The 17,449-nt window shown below is 49.7% G+C and overlaps 1 protein-coding gene across 1 annotated transcript; it reads left to right on the top strand.

Annotated features, from left to right (window-relative positions):
* Positions 1-1,978: 1,978 nt before the first annotated feature.
* LOC104301640 (vitamin D3 hydroxylase-associated protein) lies at positions 1,979-16,711 on the top strand. The gene is made up of 15 exons (XM_054165527.1): positions 1,979-2,200; positions 3,585-3,698; positions 4,823-4,966; positions 6,153-6,286; positions 6,676-6,882; positions 8,362-8,402; positions 9,266-9,390; positions 9,996-10,121; positions 11,954-12,051; positions 12,222-12,321; positions 13,728-13,771; positions 14,760-14,799; positions 15,267-15,375; positions 15,719-15,864; positions 16,502-16,711. The coding sequence occupies exons 1-15, from the start codon at positions 1,991-1,993 to the stop codon at positions 16,625-16,627; spliced, it is 1,764 nt and encodes a 587-aa protein (XP_054021502.1). The 5' UTR covers positions 1,979-1,990; the 3' UTR covers positions 16,628-16,711.
* Positions 16,712-17,449: the final 738 nt, after the last annotated feature.

Raw genomic sequence — 17,449 nt, forward strand, 5'->3', positions numbered from 1 at the left:
GAGAGGGCTGTGTGTGGCTGCTTGCTGATCCTGTTCACACACACCTGGAGGCAGCTGCTGCAGCCACCACCGTGGTGCAGGAGCAGGAGCTGGGTGGGCTGCAAGCATGTCCCCACACTGCTGCTCTCATAAAGACAGCAGTGCCATGGCTGAGGAGGCATCCTGTGAGCAAGGGTGCCACTGAAAGGGAACCTAGAAAGAGACCAGCTTGATCTGTTCCTGAGAGCTAACAGCTGTCAGCTTTGCAAATTCACAGATTGCATTGGGCTGGAAGGGAGCCTCAAAGGTCATCTTGCTCAACCCCCCTGCAGTAAGCAGGGAAACCTCCCCCTACATCAGGCTGCCCAGGGCCCCATGGAGTCTGATTCTGAATGTCTCCAGGTATGGGGCCTCATCCACATCCCTGGGCAGCCTGTTCCAGTATTTCACCTCTCTCATTGTAAAGGTGATGTACCTCCTGATGTCCAATCTAAATCTCCCCTGCTCCAGTTTCAAACCACTACCCTTCATCCTATCACTCCAAGCCCTTCAAAAGAGTCCTTCCCCTTGATGAGCCTTCCTGTAGATCCCCTTCAGCAGCAACAAAGCTGGTGAGGGGTTTGGAGCACAAGCCCTATGAGGAGAGGCTGAGGCAGCTGGGGTTGCTTAGCCTGCAGCAGAGGAGGCTCAGGGGAGACCTCCTTTCCTCCCAAGGAAAGGAGATGTGCTGCCCAGGGAGGTGGTGGAGTCACCATCCCTGGAGCTGTTCAAGAGGGAGTTGGACATGGCATTTGTGCCATGGTTTAGTTAGTCATGAGGTCTTGGGTGACAGGTTGGACTTGATGATCTTTGAGGTCTTTTCCAACCTTATTGATTCTATGATATTCCCTATGGACACAGGAAACAATGGAGGATTCTTAGAACTGCTAAGATTGAGCATGACTGGATGAAAAATCAAGCACTAGAGGGACTGCCTGGAACTGATGGCAGAAGGCTCTTCACCTTCCTTTCCATAGCCAGTTCCACACTCTGTTGGAACAGGATCAGGTTCTGGGCCTCCAGGCATCGAGTGCAACCTTGCAAAGTTCTGTCATGCACAATCTCTCTCTCTGCCCAAAAGCATTTTTCAAGGCAGGACCCATAGGAGGACACCATCCAAAGCCAGCAGAGATTACAGACAGACTGTGGCATTTGGTTTGGGCCTGATGTTGGCTAGTTTGTTGCCTTCAGCGCTGTGCATGGTTCTTGCATGCTTGTAGTGAGAAGCATCTGTGCTGGAAAGACCTTAACACACTAGATGTCCTTGTATCTGTTGGGAATGGTTTACTTCTGGCCTGCAGTTGTGTGGGATTTTCCACACCAGCAGGCTCTGTGGAACAGCCTTTCCTTCCAGTGCATGAGTGTGGTAGTGAGAGAAGTTCAATTCTCCCCCCACACACAAACCACAGCTTAAAGGCACAGCCTAAAACTGTCACAATGAGGCATCATGGTAGTGCTGAGCCCTATTCCAAAGGCCTCCTTGAAACAGCCTCTGGCCACCATGGGAGCAGCGTAGCCCAAGGGATTTGCAGAGTGAGCGAGTACCCCACAGCTGTGCCTCCTCTCATCATACCATCCCCCATTCCCATGCAGGGCTGTCTGGTGATTTCAAGCTGTTTTTTCCCCTTCTCCCATTGTCCTCTCAGACTACACAGGAAATAGGAGAGCAGCTGTTTCCTCACTTCTTTTGTTCAGCTCTTCCTCCCCACTGGAGAACTTCCCATCACCCAGAAAGCCTCTGTGAACCCGACGTGCCAAGGTTCACTGGCCAAATGTCACCTTTTGCATTTCCCAATCAATCATTCTCCACTGAGGGCAGCCTTGCAGGGCTCAGCTTTGGACTTAGAAACTATTTGCTGACCCAGGTCGATGGTGCTGGGAGGAGGCACAGGTCTGGGGAGTCAGGGAAGGTCGTCTTCTCCTGCCTTGCTTCTCTTTCTCACTCCATCCCTGAAGATCAGAAAGCCACGTTATGGTCCAGCAACAGCTAAAACAGCTCCTGCTAGAGAGAGAGGTGGATCCTTCTGCTGTCCTAGTCTTGCTCTGTGGCTCAGCAGCAGCTGTGGTGGTCTGGAAATGGCTGGGCAAAAGGCAAATCAAGAAGAAAATGGAAGAGGCTAGGAGGACCCGGGATGAAGGTGTGAAGAAAATGGCAAAGATTGTCCAGCAGTTCAGGGAGCAGGTAACCCATCCTTCTGGGGGGGGGTCTGAGTTCCACCAAGGTGTCTGCTGATTGTTCTTCAGCTCTTCTTTCCAAATCATAGCTCCATAGCTTTTGTAATGAGGAGTCTGGGGGAGGTGTACCAGCAACCTTCAACAAGAGGGAAGTGTGCCTTGGGGAGGAAAGGAGATCACTGTTCTCCTCAAGCTGGCTGAGACATGGTGGGAGGCCATAGCCAGGGAAGTGTGAATGACTCACCGGGAAGAGGTTTTTTTGGACAGCACAGGTCATGAAGCACTAGTCCTTCACTGATCCAAAAGTCCTTTGGGGATCTAGAAGTGTCTGTTGCCTCTATAGGTAGAAACAAGAAAGAATTTCCCTCTTTCTAATATTGTTTACACATCTGTCACCCCTGTTCCTTTGTCTTTAAAACCTGGCTTCTGGATAGCTCTTGGAGAGCCTTCAAAAGAGTTTCCACTAGATTTCCCAGCAAGTGAGACCACCTGGCCCAGCAGGCTTCTCAGAAGATGCTTGGCCTAACTTAACAATAATGAAACACAAGGCATTCAGTGTCCCCTGAAAACAACAAGGACACAGCTTAGGGATGAACAAGGCAAGCACCAAACCAGCATGGATGTGGTCCCAAATTCCTACTGCACCACTGCTTTCTAACCACCTTTACTTCCTGCTCCTTTGCTTCTGAGTAGGTAATGGTTAACCCAGCTCATGTTTACACAGGTAATGTGCCTGGAGATAAAGCATATCAGCTCCATGTGATATGTATCTGTACAACCTTTTTTCCCCTTAAATATATATACATAAACATGATAGGACACCTTAACAGAAGCTGGTGGCACTGAGAAGTGCCAATTGTCTTCATGTGAGCAGACCTTACTCTCCTGTGAGTTCTCTTCTACAGAGTTCTTTGTAGTTTGCTGGGCTACAGCTATTAGATGTTTGTCCTCACACCAGGCTGACCCACACTGCCTGTAGCTGTGCTGAGAGGTGCAGGACCAGCCTGAGATTTGTGTGCAAGGACTTTGGTGCCTTCTGCTCAGGCTGATGTTTGCTCAGCAGAGATTACTTCTTGGTAGACTTATCCACTGACTCACCCTGTAGTGCCAGAGAGAAGGCTCTCTTACAAGGCATTGCCTTGTCCTCCTCTGCAGTGGATTCATGAAGCTCTCCTACACCTTCAGAGGCAGGTGGGCTCCTGGTTTTGCATCGTGTTCCTGACATCCAAACTCAGGATGAAACAATCAGCAGCTCAAGGTCTGAACCTTCCCATGCAGGGTCTGCCTTTCCAGCAAACTCTGTTGATAATGTTGGCAGAGCTTAAGAGACCCTCTGAGCCAAAGGCTAACTGGAGCTGCTGTTCTGGCATCCCCTTCACCTTCCCTTGCAGATCCCCAGTGTCCAGACAGATGCTATCCTGTCCCTTTCCCTGCTGGAACTCACTGAGAAGTTGCAGGAAGGGTCTCTCTCCCCCAGGACTGTCCTCTACACCTACATAGAGAAGGTGAGTGCCTTTTTGCAGTGTGGTGGGCAAATCACTTATGCTCTCCATGCCATGGTGTGTGGTGAACTGCTCACTGACTCATGGGCCAGAAGTTTTTCACCTAGCTTGTAGTTCACATCCTTAGTGGCTACAAGGCTCCTGGGGATGCACTGTCAAAGGCCTTGCTGTGTTCAAGGAGAACAAGGAGAAAGACATCTACTGTTTCTCCTCCTCCACAGAGCCAGTCATGGCAACTTGGATGGCAGTCAGGATGGCCAGGCAGAACATGCCCTTGCTAAATTGGCCTTAAGTGGTTGTAGCCCATCACTTGGTATTTCACATGCCTGGAATGACTTCCATAGTACTACTGTCTAATTTTCCTGGGGACTGAAGTGTGGTGGCTGAGGATGCTTGGTGGAGCTGGTGATTATGACAAGTCTTTAGTGTATCAGATGTCAGGAGAAAGATACAAAGAGGCAAGGACCAGTGTGTCTCCTGGGGTCTGATGGGTCTGACCCATCACTGGGCAGATCTTGGAGATGGCTTGAGTTGGAATGCTCTGGGAATGGGGTTAGAATAGGAATAGGGATAGGGATAGGAATGGAAATAGAAATAGGAATAGAATAGAATAGAATAGAATAGAATAGAATAGAATAGAATAGAATAGAAATAGGAAAAGAATAGAATAGAAATAGGAAAAGAATAGAATAGAAATAGGAATAGAAATGGAATAGAAATAGAAATGGAATAGAAATAGGAATGGAATGGAATAGAGTAGAATGGAATGGAATGGAATAGAGTAGAATGGAATGGAATGGAATAGAGTAGAATGGAATGGAATGGAATAGAGTAGAATAGAATAGAATAGAATAGAATAGAATAGAATAGAATAGAATAGAATAGAATAGAATAGAATAGAATAGAATTAACCAGGTCAGAAAAGACCTTCAAGATCATCGAGTCCAACCTATCACCCAACATCATCTAATCAACTAAACCATGGCACCAAGTGCCCCATCCAGCCTCTTCCTAAACACCAGTGGAAGAGCCACTAGTTCTTGCTTTGAAGATGTAGGTAGCCACTGAATGCAGCTGTGTAATGGTGCTCTTCTCAACTAACACCTATTCCCCCGTGTGTCCGAAAGGCCCTGGAAGTGACCCGGCAAACAAACTGCGTGCGACATTTTATCCCAGAGTGTGAGGAGCAGCTCCAGAGAATAGAGCAGCAGAAGGAGAAAGGGCTGCTCTATGGCATCCCTGTCAGCATCAAGGATCACATCGGCCACAAGGTGCCATCAGGAGCTGGGTACTGAAGCGGTGGGACACAGAAAATGGACGAGGGGCCCAATCCCCCTCCCTGCTTACACTATGGGAAGCCTGGATGGGTCAGAGGCTATGGCCTTGCATCTCACTGCAGTCAAACCCTGGCATTTAGAAGCCACCATCCACTAAACAACAGAGACTGAACTCTTATACACCCAAATGATTTCTCCTCTGTGAGGCAGCATGAGCTGGGCTATATGGCCATTTAAGCTGTAACTCAGGCTTCTGCTCTGAGGTTTGTAGTATCAGGGGTAAGAACATGACTCAGCTTCTGAAAGTCATTTGTAGCAGGAACTGTTAACCTCAAATCCCTGTTGTGCTGTAGGATAGAACAGAATAGAATTATCCAGGTTGGAAAAAACCTTCAAGATCAAGTCCAGCCTATCACCCAACACCATCTAATCAACTAAACCATGGCACCAAGTGCCTCATCCAGTCTCCTCTTAAACACCTCCAGTGATGGTGATTCCACCACCTCCCTGGGCAGCACATTCCAATGGCAAATATCTCTTTCTGGGAAGAACTTCTTCCTAACATCCAGTCTAAACCTCCCCTGGTGCAGCTTGAGTCTGTGTCCTCTTGTTCTGGTGCTGGTTGCCTGGGAGAAGAGACCAACCCCCACCTGGCTACAACTGCCCCTTAGGCAAGGGCCTGTGCATCAGATGCACCAGGGATGCCCTTGGGGACAAGCCCTTGTGAGGGCTGATCACACACTCCTGAACTGACTTTGTTAGGCAGTCTCCTCCATGTTTACTTACCAACACTCTTAAGAGTGCTCTAAGCCCAAAGCAAGTCCCAAACACCAAGGCTGCCTGAAAAGGATCACACTGTGTTTGCCTGCAATGTGTATTTTCTCCTTGAATGGCTGAACATAGACAGCAGGACACCTGGCTTGATCCTGAGCTATCTATGGAGCTGCATCTGGGTCAGGGGAGAGAAATAGCATAGAAATGAGCAAGGGCAGCTTCGGCAGAAGCTTTAACTCTTGGCAGCCCTCTGTCAAGGATTAAAGGAGGGAGAGTACTTGGCCCTTCACAAAGAGCTTGCAAAAGGGCTCCCAAAGAGCTCCCCAAAAGGGGACACCAAATCATCCTTCCAAAAGGGCAGGGCAGCTGCACTGACTGTGCCCATTGTCACTTTTCCTCTCTGCAGGGGCATCTGTTGACCTGTGGGCTCGTGCAATGCCTGGGCGCTCCAGCGCAGGAGGACAGCGTCCTGGTCAAGGTTCTGAAGAAACAGGGAGCCATCCCCTTTGCAATGACCAACGTGCCACAATCCCTCTTCTGGTAACATCTGCCACCAGAAAAGCTTCCTCTGCTTCTGCTCCTGAAGTTAAACCCCAGCCTGCAGGTCCTGAGACAGGATTCTTCATTCCTGTCTCCTGAGAGGGTGCCTGGATGAGTGCCTCTTCCATCAGCTGCCAACAATCTCAGCTCAGCTGAATACAGATTTAGGATAAGATTAAGAGGGGAAAAAACCCCAAACACTGCCAAGATAAGAGAAATCAAGTGCACTTGTGCATGGGAGGGGGAGCAGAGGCTCATGGAAATGAGCTGTGTCCTGAGGGATTTACAGGAAGGCAGGATGTGCCACATAAGCTCACGGTAAGGGAGAGCCAACAAGCTCAAGGCATTAGACATTAGATCACCCACTTGTCTGGTTTTCTTCTCCCCAGCTATGACTGCAGCAATCCCATCTTTGGCAAGACCCTGAGCCCCCTCAACCACCAGAAGAGCACCGGGGGCTCCTCAGGAGGAGAGGGAGCGCTGATCACAGCAGGAGGCTCCATCCTGGGCATTGGCTCAGACTCCGGTGGCAGCATCCGGTTGCCATCCAGCTTCTGTGGGCTTTGTGGGCTCAAACCCACAGCCCAAAGGCTCAGGTAGGTGCTGGGGTCTGCCTTTCCCATTCTGCAAGGAGCCTGCCAAGTATCAAACTCAGCAGAAAGGGCAAGGTTCTCAGTGAGTACCTGGGGGGAAACGAGAGGATAGCTCCTTAAAGGCTGGCTTGCTGTGCTTATCTCCCAAGAGGCGGTGTTGTTAGGATTTGTGGGGAAGTGGCCATGTTTTCCTTGTAAAGGTGGCCTGAAGTTAAAAGGAAAAGAAGTCTAAGGTGGTTACATTATGCCAAAATGGAACAAAGATTTCTTGGTTTGGTTTAGTTTTCATTTTGACCAACATTTTATTCCTTCTGGCTTGGGTCCTGAAGCAAAAACCTCACTATGCTATTCAAAGGCAACAGGAGTATCTCATCAATATCTTTATTGATGAACTGGATGAGGGGATTGAGTCAGTCATCAGTAAATTTGCAGATGACACCAAGTTGGGAGCAGGAGTTGATTGGTTAGGGGGTAGAAGGACTCTCCAGAGGGACCTTGGCAAGCTGGCTGGGCAGCCGGGCAGAGTGCCATGGTTTAGTTGATTAGATGGTGTTGGATGATAGGTTGGACTCGATGATCTCAAAGGTCTTTTCCCACATGGTCTGGTCTATTCTATTCTATTCTATTCTATTCTATTCTATTCTATTCTATTCTATTCATGCCGACAAGTCCAAGTGCTGAGTGCTGCACTTTGGCCACAACAACCCCATGCAGCACTGCGGGCTGGGGTCAGAGTGGCTGGAGAGCAGCCAGGCAGAAAGGGACCTGGGGGTACTGGTTGATAGTAGGCTGAACATGAGCCAGCAGTGTGCCCAGGTGGCCAAGAAGGCCAATGGCATCCTGGCCTGGATCAGGAATAGTGTGGCCAGCAGGAGCAGGGAAGTCATTGTGCCCCTGCACTCAGAACTGGTTAAGCCACACCTTGAGTCCTGTGTCTAGTTCTGGGCCCCTCAATTTAACGAGGACATTGAGACTCTTGAACGTGTCCAGAGAAGGGCAATGAGGCTGGGGAGAGTTCTGGAGCACAGCCCTGTGAGGAGAGGCTGAGGGAGCTGGGATTGTTTAGCCTGCAGAAGAGGAGGATCAGGGGAGACCTTATTGCTGTCTACAACTACCTGAAGGGAGGTTGTAGCCAGGTGGGGGTTGGTCTCTTCTCCCAAGCAACCAGCACCAGAACAAGAGGACACAGTCTCAAGTTGTGCCAGGGGAGGTTTAGGCTGGAGGTGAGGAGAACATTCTTCCCAGAGAGAGTTTTTGGCCATTGGAATGTGCTGCCCAGGGAGGTGGTGGAATCACTGTCCCAGGAGGTGGTCAAGAGGGGATTGGATGTGGCACTTGGTGCTATGGTTTAGTAGTCATGAGGTGTTGGGTGACAGGTTGGACTTGATGATCTTTGAGGTCTCCTCTGACTTTATTGATTCTATGATTCTAATCTATGATCATTACTGAGATGCCAATATACTTCTTTTTCTTTTCCCACAGCTTGTCTGGAGTGGGTGGCCCAATCAATGGGATCCTGGCAGGTATATGAATTTTTAATTGCTGTTCTCTAGATACTGTGAAGAGTCCGATGTCCTCCTCTAGGCTTAAGACCACCAAGATATATCTGGAGTGCCTCTGAAGCATCCCACCTCACTTTCTGATCATCCCTTGTAACCAGCATGGCTGTGCAGGGGGGTAGCCCAATGTGTGCAGAATACAGAATTAACCAGGTTGGAAGAGACCTTTGAGATCATCAAATCCAACCTATCATCCAACACCATCTAATCAACTAAACCATGGCACCAATCACCCCATCCAGTCTCTTCCTAAACACCTCCAGTGATGGTGACTCCACCACCTCCCTGGGCAGCACATTCCAATGGCCAATCACTCTTTCTGGGAAGAACTTCTTCCTAACATCCAGCCTAAACCTCCCCTGGCTCAGCTTGAGACTGTGTCCTCTTGCTCTGGTGCTGGTTGCCTGGGAAAAGTGACCAACCCCCACCTGGCTACAACCTCCGTTCAGGTAGTTGTAGACAGCAAGAAGGTCTCCCCTGAGCCTCCTCTTCTCCAGGCTAAGCAACCCCAGCTCCCTCAGCCGCTCCTCACAGGGCTGTGCTGCAAACCCCTCCCCAGCTTTGTTGCCCTTCTCTGGACACCTTCCAGCAACTCAACATCTTTCCTAAACTGAGGGGCCCAGAACTGGACACAGCACTCAAGCTGTGGCCTAACCAGTGCTGAGTACAGGGACACAATGACCTCCAAGCTCCTGCTGGCCACACTGTTTCTGATGCAGGCCAGGATGCCATTGGCCTTCTTGGCCACCTGGGCACACTGCTGGCTCATGTTCATGTTCAATGCACACATTTTCTCAGTGTGGACATTTGCTCTCATCCCCCTTCAGTTCCTTGTGCTCTGGGTCCCATGGCAAGAGATGTGGACAGCCTGGCCCTGTGCATGAAGGCACTGCTCTGCCAGGAGATGTTCCAGTTGGACCCCACTGTGCCTCCCATGCCCTTCAGTGAGGAGGTGAGTCCTTAAGGCAGTAAGCCCTGGCTCTTTTAAGGGTGCTTCATGCTCAACACCCATGTTTTATAAGGGTCCAATTATCTTTACAGTAGTGCTGGTTTCCAGTAACTTAACTCTCTTTGAGGGCATAATTTGTAATTCTTAGGAAAAAAAATAGGTTAGTAAGTAGATGTCCTTTCTGCCTTCCCAGCTGGCATGTAGTTTATCAGATGGAGAGACCCCAGAATAGAGTGAGGAGGAAGGCAACACCAGGAGCAAAAAGGTGGAGATTTTAAGGGGAAGATGAGACAGGATCAGCAACTCCTGAAGCAAACTCCTGGCAATTCATTTCTTTTCCTCTTGCAGCAGATGAACTTCAGGAGTTGTTTTCCACTTCCATCTTCTGCAGCAATGGTTGAATCTGTCTGAAGGGAGGGATGAGAGGGAGGCTGGAGGAAAAGGCAAGGGTGAACGTCTGGAAAGGGCAACCTATAAACAGCAAGCCAGAAAATCAGTTATCTCCCAATATCTGGAGCTTTTGTTCCCTTCCACACTGGGCTTCAGCGTGGGGACAGTCCTGCTCCCAGCAGGGTTAGAAATGCTTCAGTGGTGGCTCTCTGCTGCAGGTGTACTCCAGCTCTGCTCCCCTGCGGGTCGGGTACTACGACTCGGACGGCTACTTCCCGCTGCCCCCCTGCATGCGGCGGGCAGTGCAGGAAACCAGGCTGGCTCTGCAGGCAGCTGGGCACGAGGTGAGCATGACCACCCCATGCTCTTCTCCCCCAGGGCATCCCCAGCTTTGCCCCTTGCTGCTGAAATCACCCTTCAGAAACCAGGCACAGCCCCCAAGCCTAGCTGTGGGCTAAAAGAGCTACCAGAGATGAGGGATTAAGTTACTGCAGCCACGCACACGATGCAGACACTCTGCCTACCCCGGCTAGCAGTGCAAGTCCTGGGGAAATAGCACAAGCAATTAGCAAGCTGGTACCTTTTTAAGCTGTACTCAGCATTGGGGTGGCTGCACCTCACCTTCTGTGTTCAGTTTGGGGCCCCTCGCTACAAGAAAGACATGAGGGGCCAGAGTACATCAAAAGAAGGGCAACAAAACTGTGAGGGGTCTAGAGAACAGGTCTTACAAAGAGTGGCTGAGAGAACTGGGGTTATTTAGCCTGGAGAAAAGGAGGCTCAGGGCAGACCTTCTTGCTCTCTACAACTAGCTGAAAGGAAGTTGTAGCGAGCAGGACGTTCATCTCTTCTTCCCAGTAACAAATAATAGGACAAGAAGTGGCCTCAAGTTGCACCAGGGGAAGTTTAGAATGGAATGGCATGGAATGGCATGGAATGGCATGGAATAGAATAGAATAGAATAGAATAGAATAGAATAGAACAGAATAGAATAGAACAGAACAGAACAGAACAGAACAGACTGGAAAAGACCTTTGAGATCATCGAGTCCAACCTATCACTCGACACCATCTAATCAACTAAACCATGGCACCAAGCACCCCATCCAGTCTCTTCCTAAACACCTCCAGTGATGGTGACTCCACCACCTCCCTGGGCAAAACATTCCAGTGGCAAATCACTCTTTCTGGGAAGAACTTCTTCCTAACATCCAGCCTAAACCTCCCCTGGCACAGCTTGAGACTGTGTCCTCTTGTTCTGGTGCTGGTTGCCAGTTGCTGGTTGTCCAGTTCAGACTGGACATTAAGAAAAAAATGTCTTCATCAAAAGGGTTGTAACTGGCTGCCCAGGGAAGCAGTGGAGCCACTGGCCCTGGAAATAGTCAAAAGACACATAGCTGTGGTGCTTATGATGTGGTTTAGTGATGGATTTAGCAGTGCTGGGTTAATGGTTGGATTTGACCTTAAAGTGTTGTGGTTTTTTTCCCCAACTTAATCTATTCTGTGATTCAAGGGGGCCAGGGGTGTGACAAATCCATCTCTGACCTGGTGATTGTGGTCTGCACCAGACAGCAGCATCCATAAAACACTGCAATGGACTCTGGAAGGTTGTTCTGGCATTTTTAGGTCTGTTGTTCCCTGGTGCCATGGTCTAGCAGGCATGAGGTCTTGGGTGACAGGTTGGACTTGATGATCTTTGAGGTCTTTTCCAACCTTGTTGATTCTATGATTTTATGACAGAAGGGCTTTTACAGATGTTTTGCCCCTTCCTCCCCAATGCCCATGCAGACTGCCATCCTTCCTGGACCACTGTGGGAAATGGGGTGGCACATGTGGACATGTGCTAGTGGTGCTTTTCATAGCAAAGTGAACCCATGTCTGAGCAGGTGTCAATCCTGCTGGCACGGGTGGGAACCTCATGCAGTTTCTGGCCCAGGGACTGCTTGGGGCAGGATGGAAGAGGAAACAGCTTTGGATAGATCTCAGAGCTGAGCCAAACAGCACTTGGGGAGGAATAATAACAGGGAGAGATGCCTGGGCTGGTAAAGAATTGAGCTGTGGGCTCTGTTGGAATGTGGAGCCAAGGGAGGTGCTGCTCTGTCTTTGAGGTGTAGCCACAGTTGAGCCCTGGAAATCGTTCACATCCCCAGGCTGCCGAATAATCTTGTGTTCTGGTGCAGCTGGTTCCTTTTTCTCCTCCTCGGATCAACTATGTCGTGAACGAGCTGTTTTTGAAGACCTTTTTTGCCGATGGAGGCCGGGCTTGGTTGGATGTGTTGTAAGTAGGAGCCCCCTAGCAGGAGCGCTGTGAAACACCACCATCCCCATACCCACGAGCACGACACAAAACAAGCTCACCTCTCCCACCCCAAAGAAGAGATACTGAGGTTTCTGAGAAAGGGCAAACGGCTTCTCTGGCTTTGATCCCCTTCTCTTCTCATCTTTCAGCAAAGGAGATACTACAGATCCGTGTGTGAAACCACAGGTGAATTACTGCAGGATCCCAAGGCTGGGGAAGAAGCTGCTGGCTCTGATTCTTAAACCTCTGGTGAGTCCCTGGCCTCAGACTCGAAGCAGAGTGGTGTCAGCAAGGCTGTGCACTGCCTGAAACACTAATGGTGGTACTGAGAGACACTTTTAACTAGAAAGGCTGGAATTTCAGGCCCAGACACATGCTATCACTTTGGAAAGTCTGTTCTAGACCCCTGCTGGGATTTGTCCAGCACAAAGGGAAATGAGAGAAGGACCAGACAAAAGCTGGAAAAGATTCATGCAGAGCCCATAGCAAGTGGTCCTTCATATGCTAAACCTAGCAGTGCCCAGTTTCCTACAGATTCAGACACTGGGGTTGCTGCAGCAGAGGGACTTCAGGTTGAAGCTCTAGCACTGTGCAGGAGGCTTCCCAAAGATGACACCTGCGTGAGAATTCCTGGTGATTAGTAAAGGCTGGTCCCCACTGTACCCCCTTCTCCAACTGAGCATCCTTGTTTAGGGCTCCTCTCCACCATCATCTGCTCTGCCCTGGTGAGACCTCATCTTGAGCACTGCATTCAGTTTTGGGCTCCCCAGTTTAAGAGGGACAGGGATCTGCTGGGGGTCCAGGGAAGGGCAACGATGAGGGGACTGGAGCACTGCCTTATGAGGAGAGGCTGAGGGACCTGGGGCTTTTTAGCATGGAAAAGAGAAGACTGAGAGGGGATTTAATAAATGTTTGTAAGTATCTGAGGGCTGGGGGTCAGGAGGGAGGGGACAGGCTCTGCTCACATGCTCCCTGTGATTGGACAAGGAGCAATGGATGTAAGCTGCAGCACAGGAGCTTCCACCTCAACACAAGAGGGAACTTATTTACTGTAAGGGTCACAGAGCACTGGAACAGGCTCCCCAGAGAGGTTGTGGAGTCTCCTTCTCTGGAGACTTTCAAGGCCCATCTGGATGCATTCCTCTGTGACCTGAGCTAGATTGTATGGCCCTGCTCTGGCAGAGGGGTTGGACTTGATCTCTTTGGATCCCTTCCAACCCCTGACATCCTGTGAGCCTGTGATCCTCCATTTCCTCTGCTTCTCTGTCCAGGTGAGTTGTTCTCAGCTGTCAGGATCAAAAAGGTAGCAACAAGTGAGAGGCAATCAAATCACTTCTAGAGGTCTTGTTCCTCTGTGATGCCAAGCTAAAAACATGTTTGATTTATCAAAACTAATGGAAGGCAACACAGTTCAAGTCAGTGCATTCTTCCCCGTGCTGGAAATACTGAGGTGTGAGAAACTAATAGGGAGGCAACAGCCAGGAGCTGGAAGCAAAGTAAATTAAGAATCATGGGGCATGTTTTTAATCATCACCCTCCCTCACCTTCAGTGCAGCATCCTTTGGGACACAAGGCAGGACAGGACCAGTGGTTTCCTGGGATAAGTTACTGCAGCCCTGTGTCATGTCCCTAACAGGAACCTTTTGCCTCCCCAGTTTCCCCGCATGGCCGAATACCTGAGCGCCTTGGCCGGAATGAGGTAAGATGGCATCAACACCTCGAAGTGTCCATGGTGAGGAGGACTGCATCCACAACAGGCTCTGATCTGCTCTCTGCAGAGGCTGTCCCACCACCTTGGATGTGGCTTCAGCCTTCAGAAAAATAGTTAGTTCTGGGCCACTCAGTTTAAGAAAGATGTTGAGTTGCTGGAAGCTGTCCAGAGAAGGGCAACAAAGCTGGGGAGGGGTTTGGAGCACAGCCCTGTGAGGAGAGGCTGAGGGAGCAGGGGTTGCTTAGCCTGGAGAAGAGGAGGCTCAGGGGAGACCTTACTGCTCTCTACATCTACCTGAAGGGAGGCTGTAGCCCGGTGGTGTTGGTCTCTTCTCCCAGGCAAGCAGCACCAGAACAAGAGGACACAGCCTCAAGCTGCACCAGGGGAGGTTTAGGCTGGATGTTAGGAAGAAGCTATTCATAGAAGGAGTGATTAGCCATTGGAATGGGCTGCCCAGGGAGGTGGTGGAATCACCATCACTGGAAGTGTTTAAGAGCCTGGATGAGGCACTTACTGCCATGGTTTAGTTGATTAGATGGTGTTGGGTGATAGGTTGGACTCAATGATCTCAAAGGTCTTTTCCAACCTGGTTAATTCTGTTCTATTCTGTTCTATTCTATTCTATTCTATTCTAGTTCTGTTCTGTTGTATTCTGTTCTGTTCTATTCTATTCTATTCTTCTTATTCTGTATTGCACTGCCTCTAGTGTTGTCATGAAAGGACTGAGTGACTTAGAGGGATAAGGTCATAAAGGAAGCTCGTGGTGGACGAGCACTAAATCCAACCCCACAGGAGAAACCTTCTACCACTTCTAGACATTTGGTGCTTGGCCAAATGCCAAAGGAAACTTCAAACAAACTGTGAAAGGTGTCTTAAGTCCTTGCTAAAATCACAGCATCTTACCAACCTGCAGGATTACTTAGCAATTCCTCCTCCTCTTCAGGTCTAAAAATGTTGCTATGATTTCCATCTGCAGGTCACTGAAGGAGATGTGGGATCATAACCATCAGATAGAGGTATGTTCCCAGGACTTTTCTCTCCAGTATTATGCTACAAGTTGAGGTTTTTATGGCAAGTGGCAGATTGGAAGGTCCTAAGTTAGGAAAGGTGCTGTGCTAGGGAGGAGACAGGACAGAGAAAAAGACACAAAAGAGAGGTAAGAATGGGGTAGATGGGCTTTTGAGTCAACCTAACCAGGACTTTATTGGTTACCCACTTTGCTCAAGCCCAAATGCCTACATTCAACAATCTCAGCACGATGAAGGCTACACTGGGAGTGGGGTGGGAAGGATCCTTCCCAGTACCTGGCCACAATCTGGCCTTGTGCTGTATAGGCAGATGCCCGCTCCCTTGCCTTTTCTCTTGAGCACATCTGCTTGTTGCTGCCTCCTTAGCCATGCTAGAGCCTGATATATACCCTGGAGAAGCCAAAATGCTCCAGATATCTGCATGACCTCCACATATCTCCTCTTTGGTCCCCAAGGAGTACCGCGCTGAATTCATCACCCGGTGGAAGGAACTGCAGCTGGATGTTATGCTGTGCCCTGTCCTGGGGCCTGCCTTCACCACGGGATACCCTGCAAAACTCCTCAGTAAGTGGGTCTGGGACCTTCCTGGGAGGGTAGAGGACCACAGTGGTTGAGACTGGACAGAAACATCCACTACTGTGAAGCTTCACAGCCCACCTAGCATTTTATGGGCACTAGGAAATCACTACCACGAAGGTGCGTGAGCAGACAGAGTCAAACACGGACTATGTGATCTGGTGGCATTTGTTTCTTGCAGTAGAACTTGGGCCTGCAGATGACCAGCCCTGTGCAATCTTTCCTCCCAACAGCAGCTCGTTCTCAGGGGCTTTAGTGAATGTGTAATGTGTAACTTTGAAGACAGGAGGCTGTAGCTATCTACCTACCTTCTTTCTTCTGCTTCTCTCAGCGGCCGTCTCCTCCACGATGCTGTACAACGTCTTGAACTTCCCTGCTGGGGTTGTACCTGTCAGCACAGTGACAGAAGCTGATGAGGAAGAACTAAAGCTCTACCAGGGATGCTGTGGTGACCCCTGGGACCAAATGCTGAAACAGGTATATGATATGGAAAGTGATGGAGCAAGACTGCTGAAGGATGTTCAAGTCGTAGCTTCACTGAAATCAGGGCCTCAGAAATAGCTCCATCAATATGGGCACAGTGCAAAAGACTGCACCCCTTCTTTGCATACACCTTGCAACTCCCTTTTATCTCAAGTCCCCCAAAAACACTTAGTTTTGAGGGGATTGGGTTAGCACCCTGAGGCTGAAACCAGAAAGGAGCCATGCAGCAAAGCTTCTTTGAGCAGGTCCTTGTGACAGCCACAGCTGACAGCACTGCCCTGCACCTTCCTTCTGCTTTGTGACACCTTCACCAGGCCCAGGCCATCAGTAGAGAATGGATCAGGAATGAGTGTGCTGAAGGAAAAGGCATCTGGCTGCAAGAGAGGTCTCAAAGCACAGTTGGGTGGGAATGTCTTGAATGCACTACCCAAGACCTGACAACCATTTCCACCACAAGAACAGCAAGAGCCTTCCTTCTGCCCCAGCACACTAACACTGCTTGAACGGCAGGGCTCAGCCTTCAACCTCCCCTACTCTCTAGAACAAGCCACATGTCTAAACCAAGCTTCCAAAAGCTACTGGAGATCTGAGCCCCCCAGGTAAGCCCTCACCATCTGTGTTCCCACTGCAGGCTGTGGCAGGAGCTGTGGGGCTGCCAGTGGCAGTGCAGTGCGTGGCCTTGCCCTGGCAGGAGGAGCTGTGCCTGCGGCTCATGAAGGAGGTGGAGACCCTCAGCCGTCAGAAGAGAGCAGCGTAGCCTCTGCAGTCCCATGCCCTGCAGGACCAGGGGTGAAGCAAAAGGACTTCTCTTTTGCAATCAGATTACAGCAAGGAGGAAAGGAGGAAAGAAAATGCATTTCCTGACACCTCTTCTGTGATTCTTGCCAACGAGCATGAATGCTGGAAGGAAGCAAGATGCCACCCAGAGGGCAGGACTGGCTTAAACTGGGTTTAAGTGATGATTAATCTATGAACTGCAGGTTGGACTTGATGATCTCTGAGGTCTTTTCCAACCTGCTTGATTCTGTGATTCCTGGAAGGATGGACATGTAGGGGGGGTCACCCTCATGTTCATCTATGTTGCCTCTTGTAGAAGTAAGGTGATGCTGAAAGAAAAGGATTACAAAAGCTCAGTATTTTGTTGCTGACACTGGTGTAACTTCATATGGATGCAACTATGGGCTGCCCTGTAAAGAACAGAGCCATGTCTGCCCTCCCCCTCACTGTATTTTGCTCACAAAAATAAAAATCTAGCTGTTAAGCAACTCATCATAAACTCCAGCAGTCCTTCACTGATGGCTGAGATTGTATGAATCCACTGTTAGTACTTAAAAATCATACAATCCCCTTCCCACTGGGCATTCAATGGCATCTAGCATGGGAGTGTTCACACCTGCCCTCTCAAACCACAGCTTTCCTGGCTGCAAGGGATGGCAACAGACACTGACCTTTCACAGCACCATGCTCTTTCCACCACCCAATACCAAGCAGCCCAAGGCCATTTCCAATGTCACAGCAGAAGCATTCTTAGGGAACCTCCTATTTCAGGACCTCAGGCTGCTCTTTCTGAAGGTAAGAG

The sequence above is a fragment of the Dryobates pubescens genome, chromosome 11 (assembly GCF_014839835.1).
Source record: "Dryobates pubescens isolate bDryPub1 chromosome 11, bDryPub1.pri, whole genome shotgun sequence".
NCBI lineage: Eukaryota > Metazoa > Chordata > Aves > Piciformes > Picidae > Dryobates > Dryobates pubescens.

Bases quoted from the DNA above. Each gene is read 5' to 3' on its own strand.
- LOC104301640 (XM_054165527.1), top strand. From the start codon at position 1,991: ATGGTCCAGCAACAGCTAAAACAGCTCCTGCTAGAGAGAGAGGTGGAT. The intron at 12,052-12,221 runs GTAAGTAGGAGC...CTCATCTTTCAG, and splicing joins CGGGCTTGGTTGGATGTGTT to CAAAGGAGATACTACAGATC. The intron at 12,322-13,727 runs GTGAGTCCCTGG...TTGCCTCCCCAG, and splicing joins CTCTGATTCTTAAACCTCTG to TTTCCCCGCATGGCCGAATA.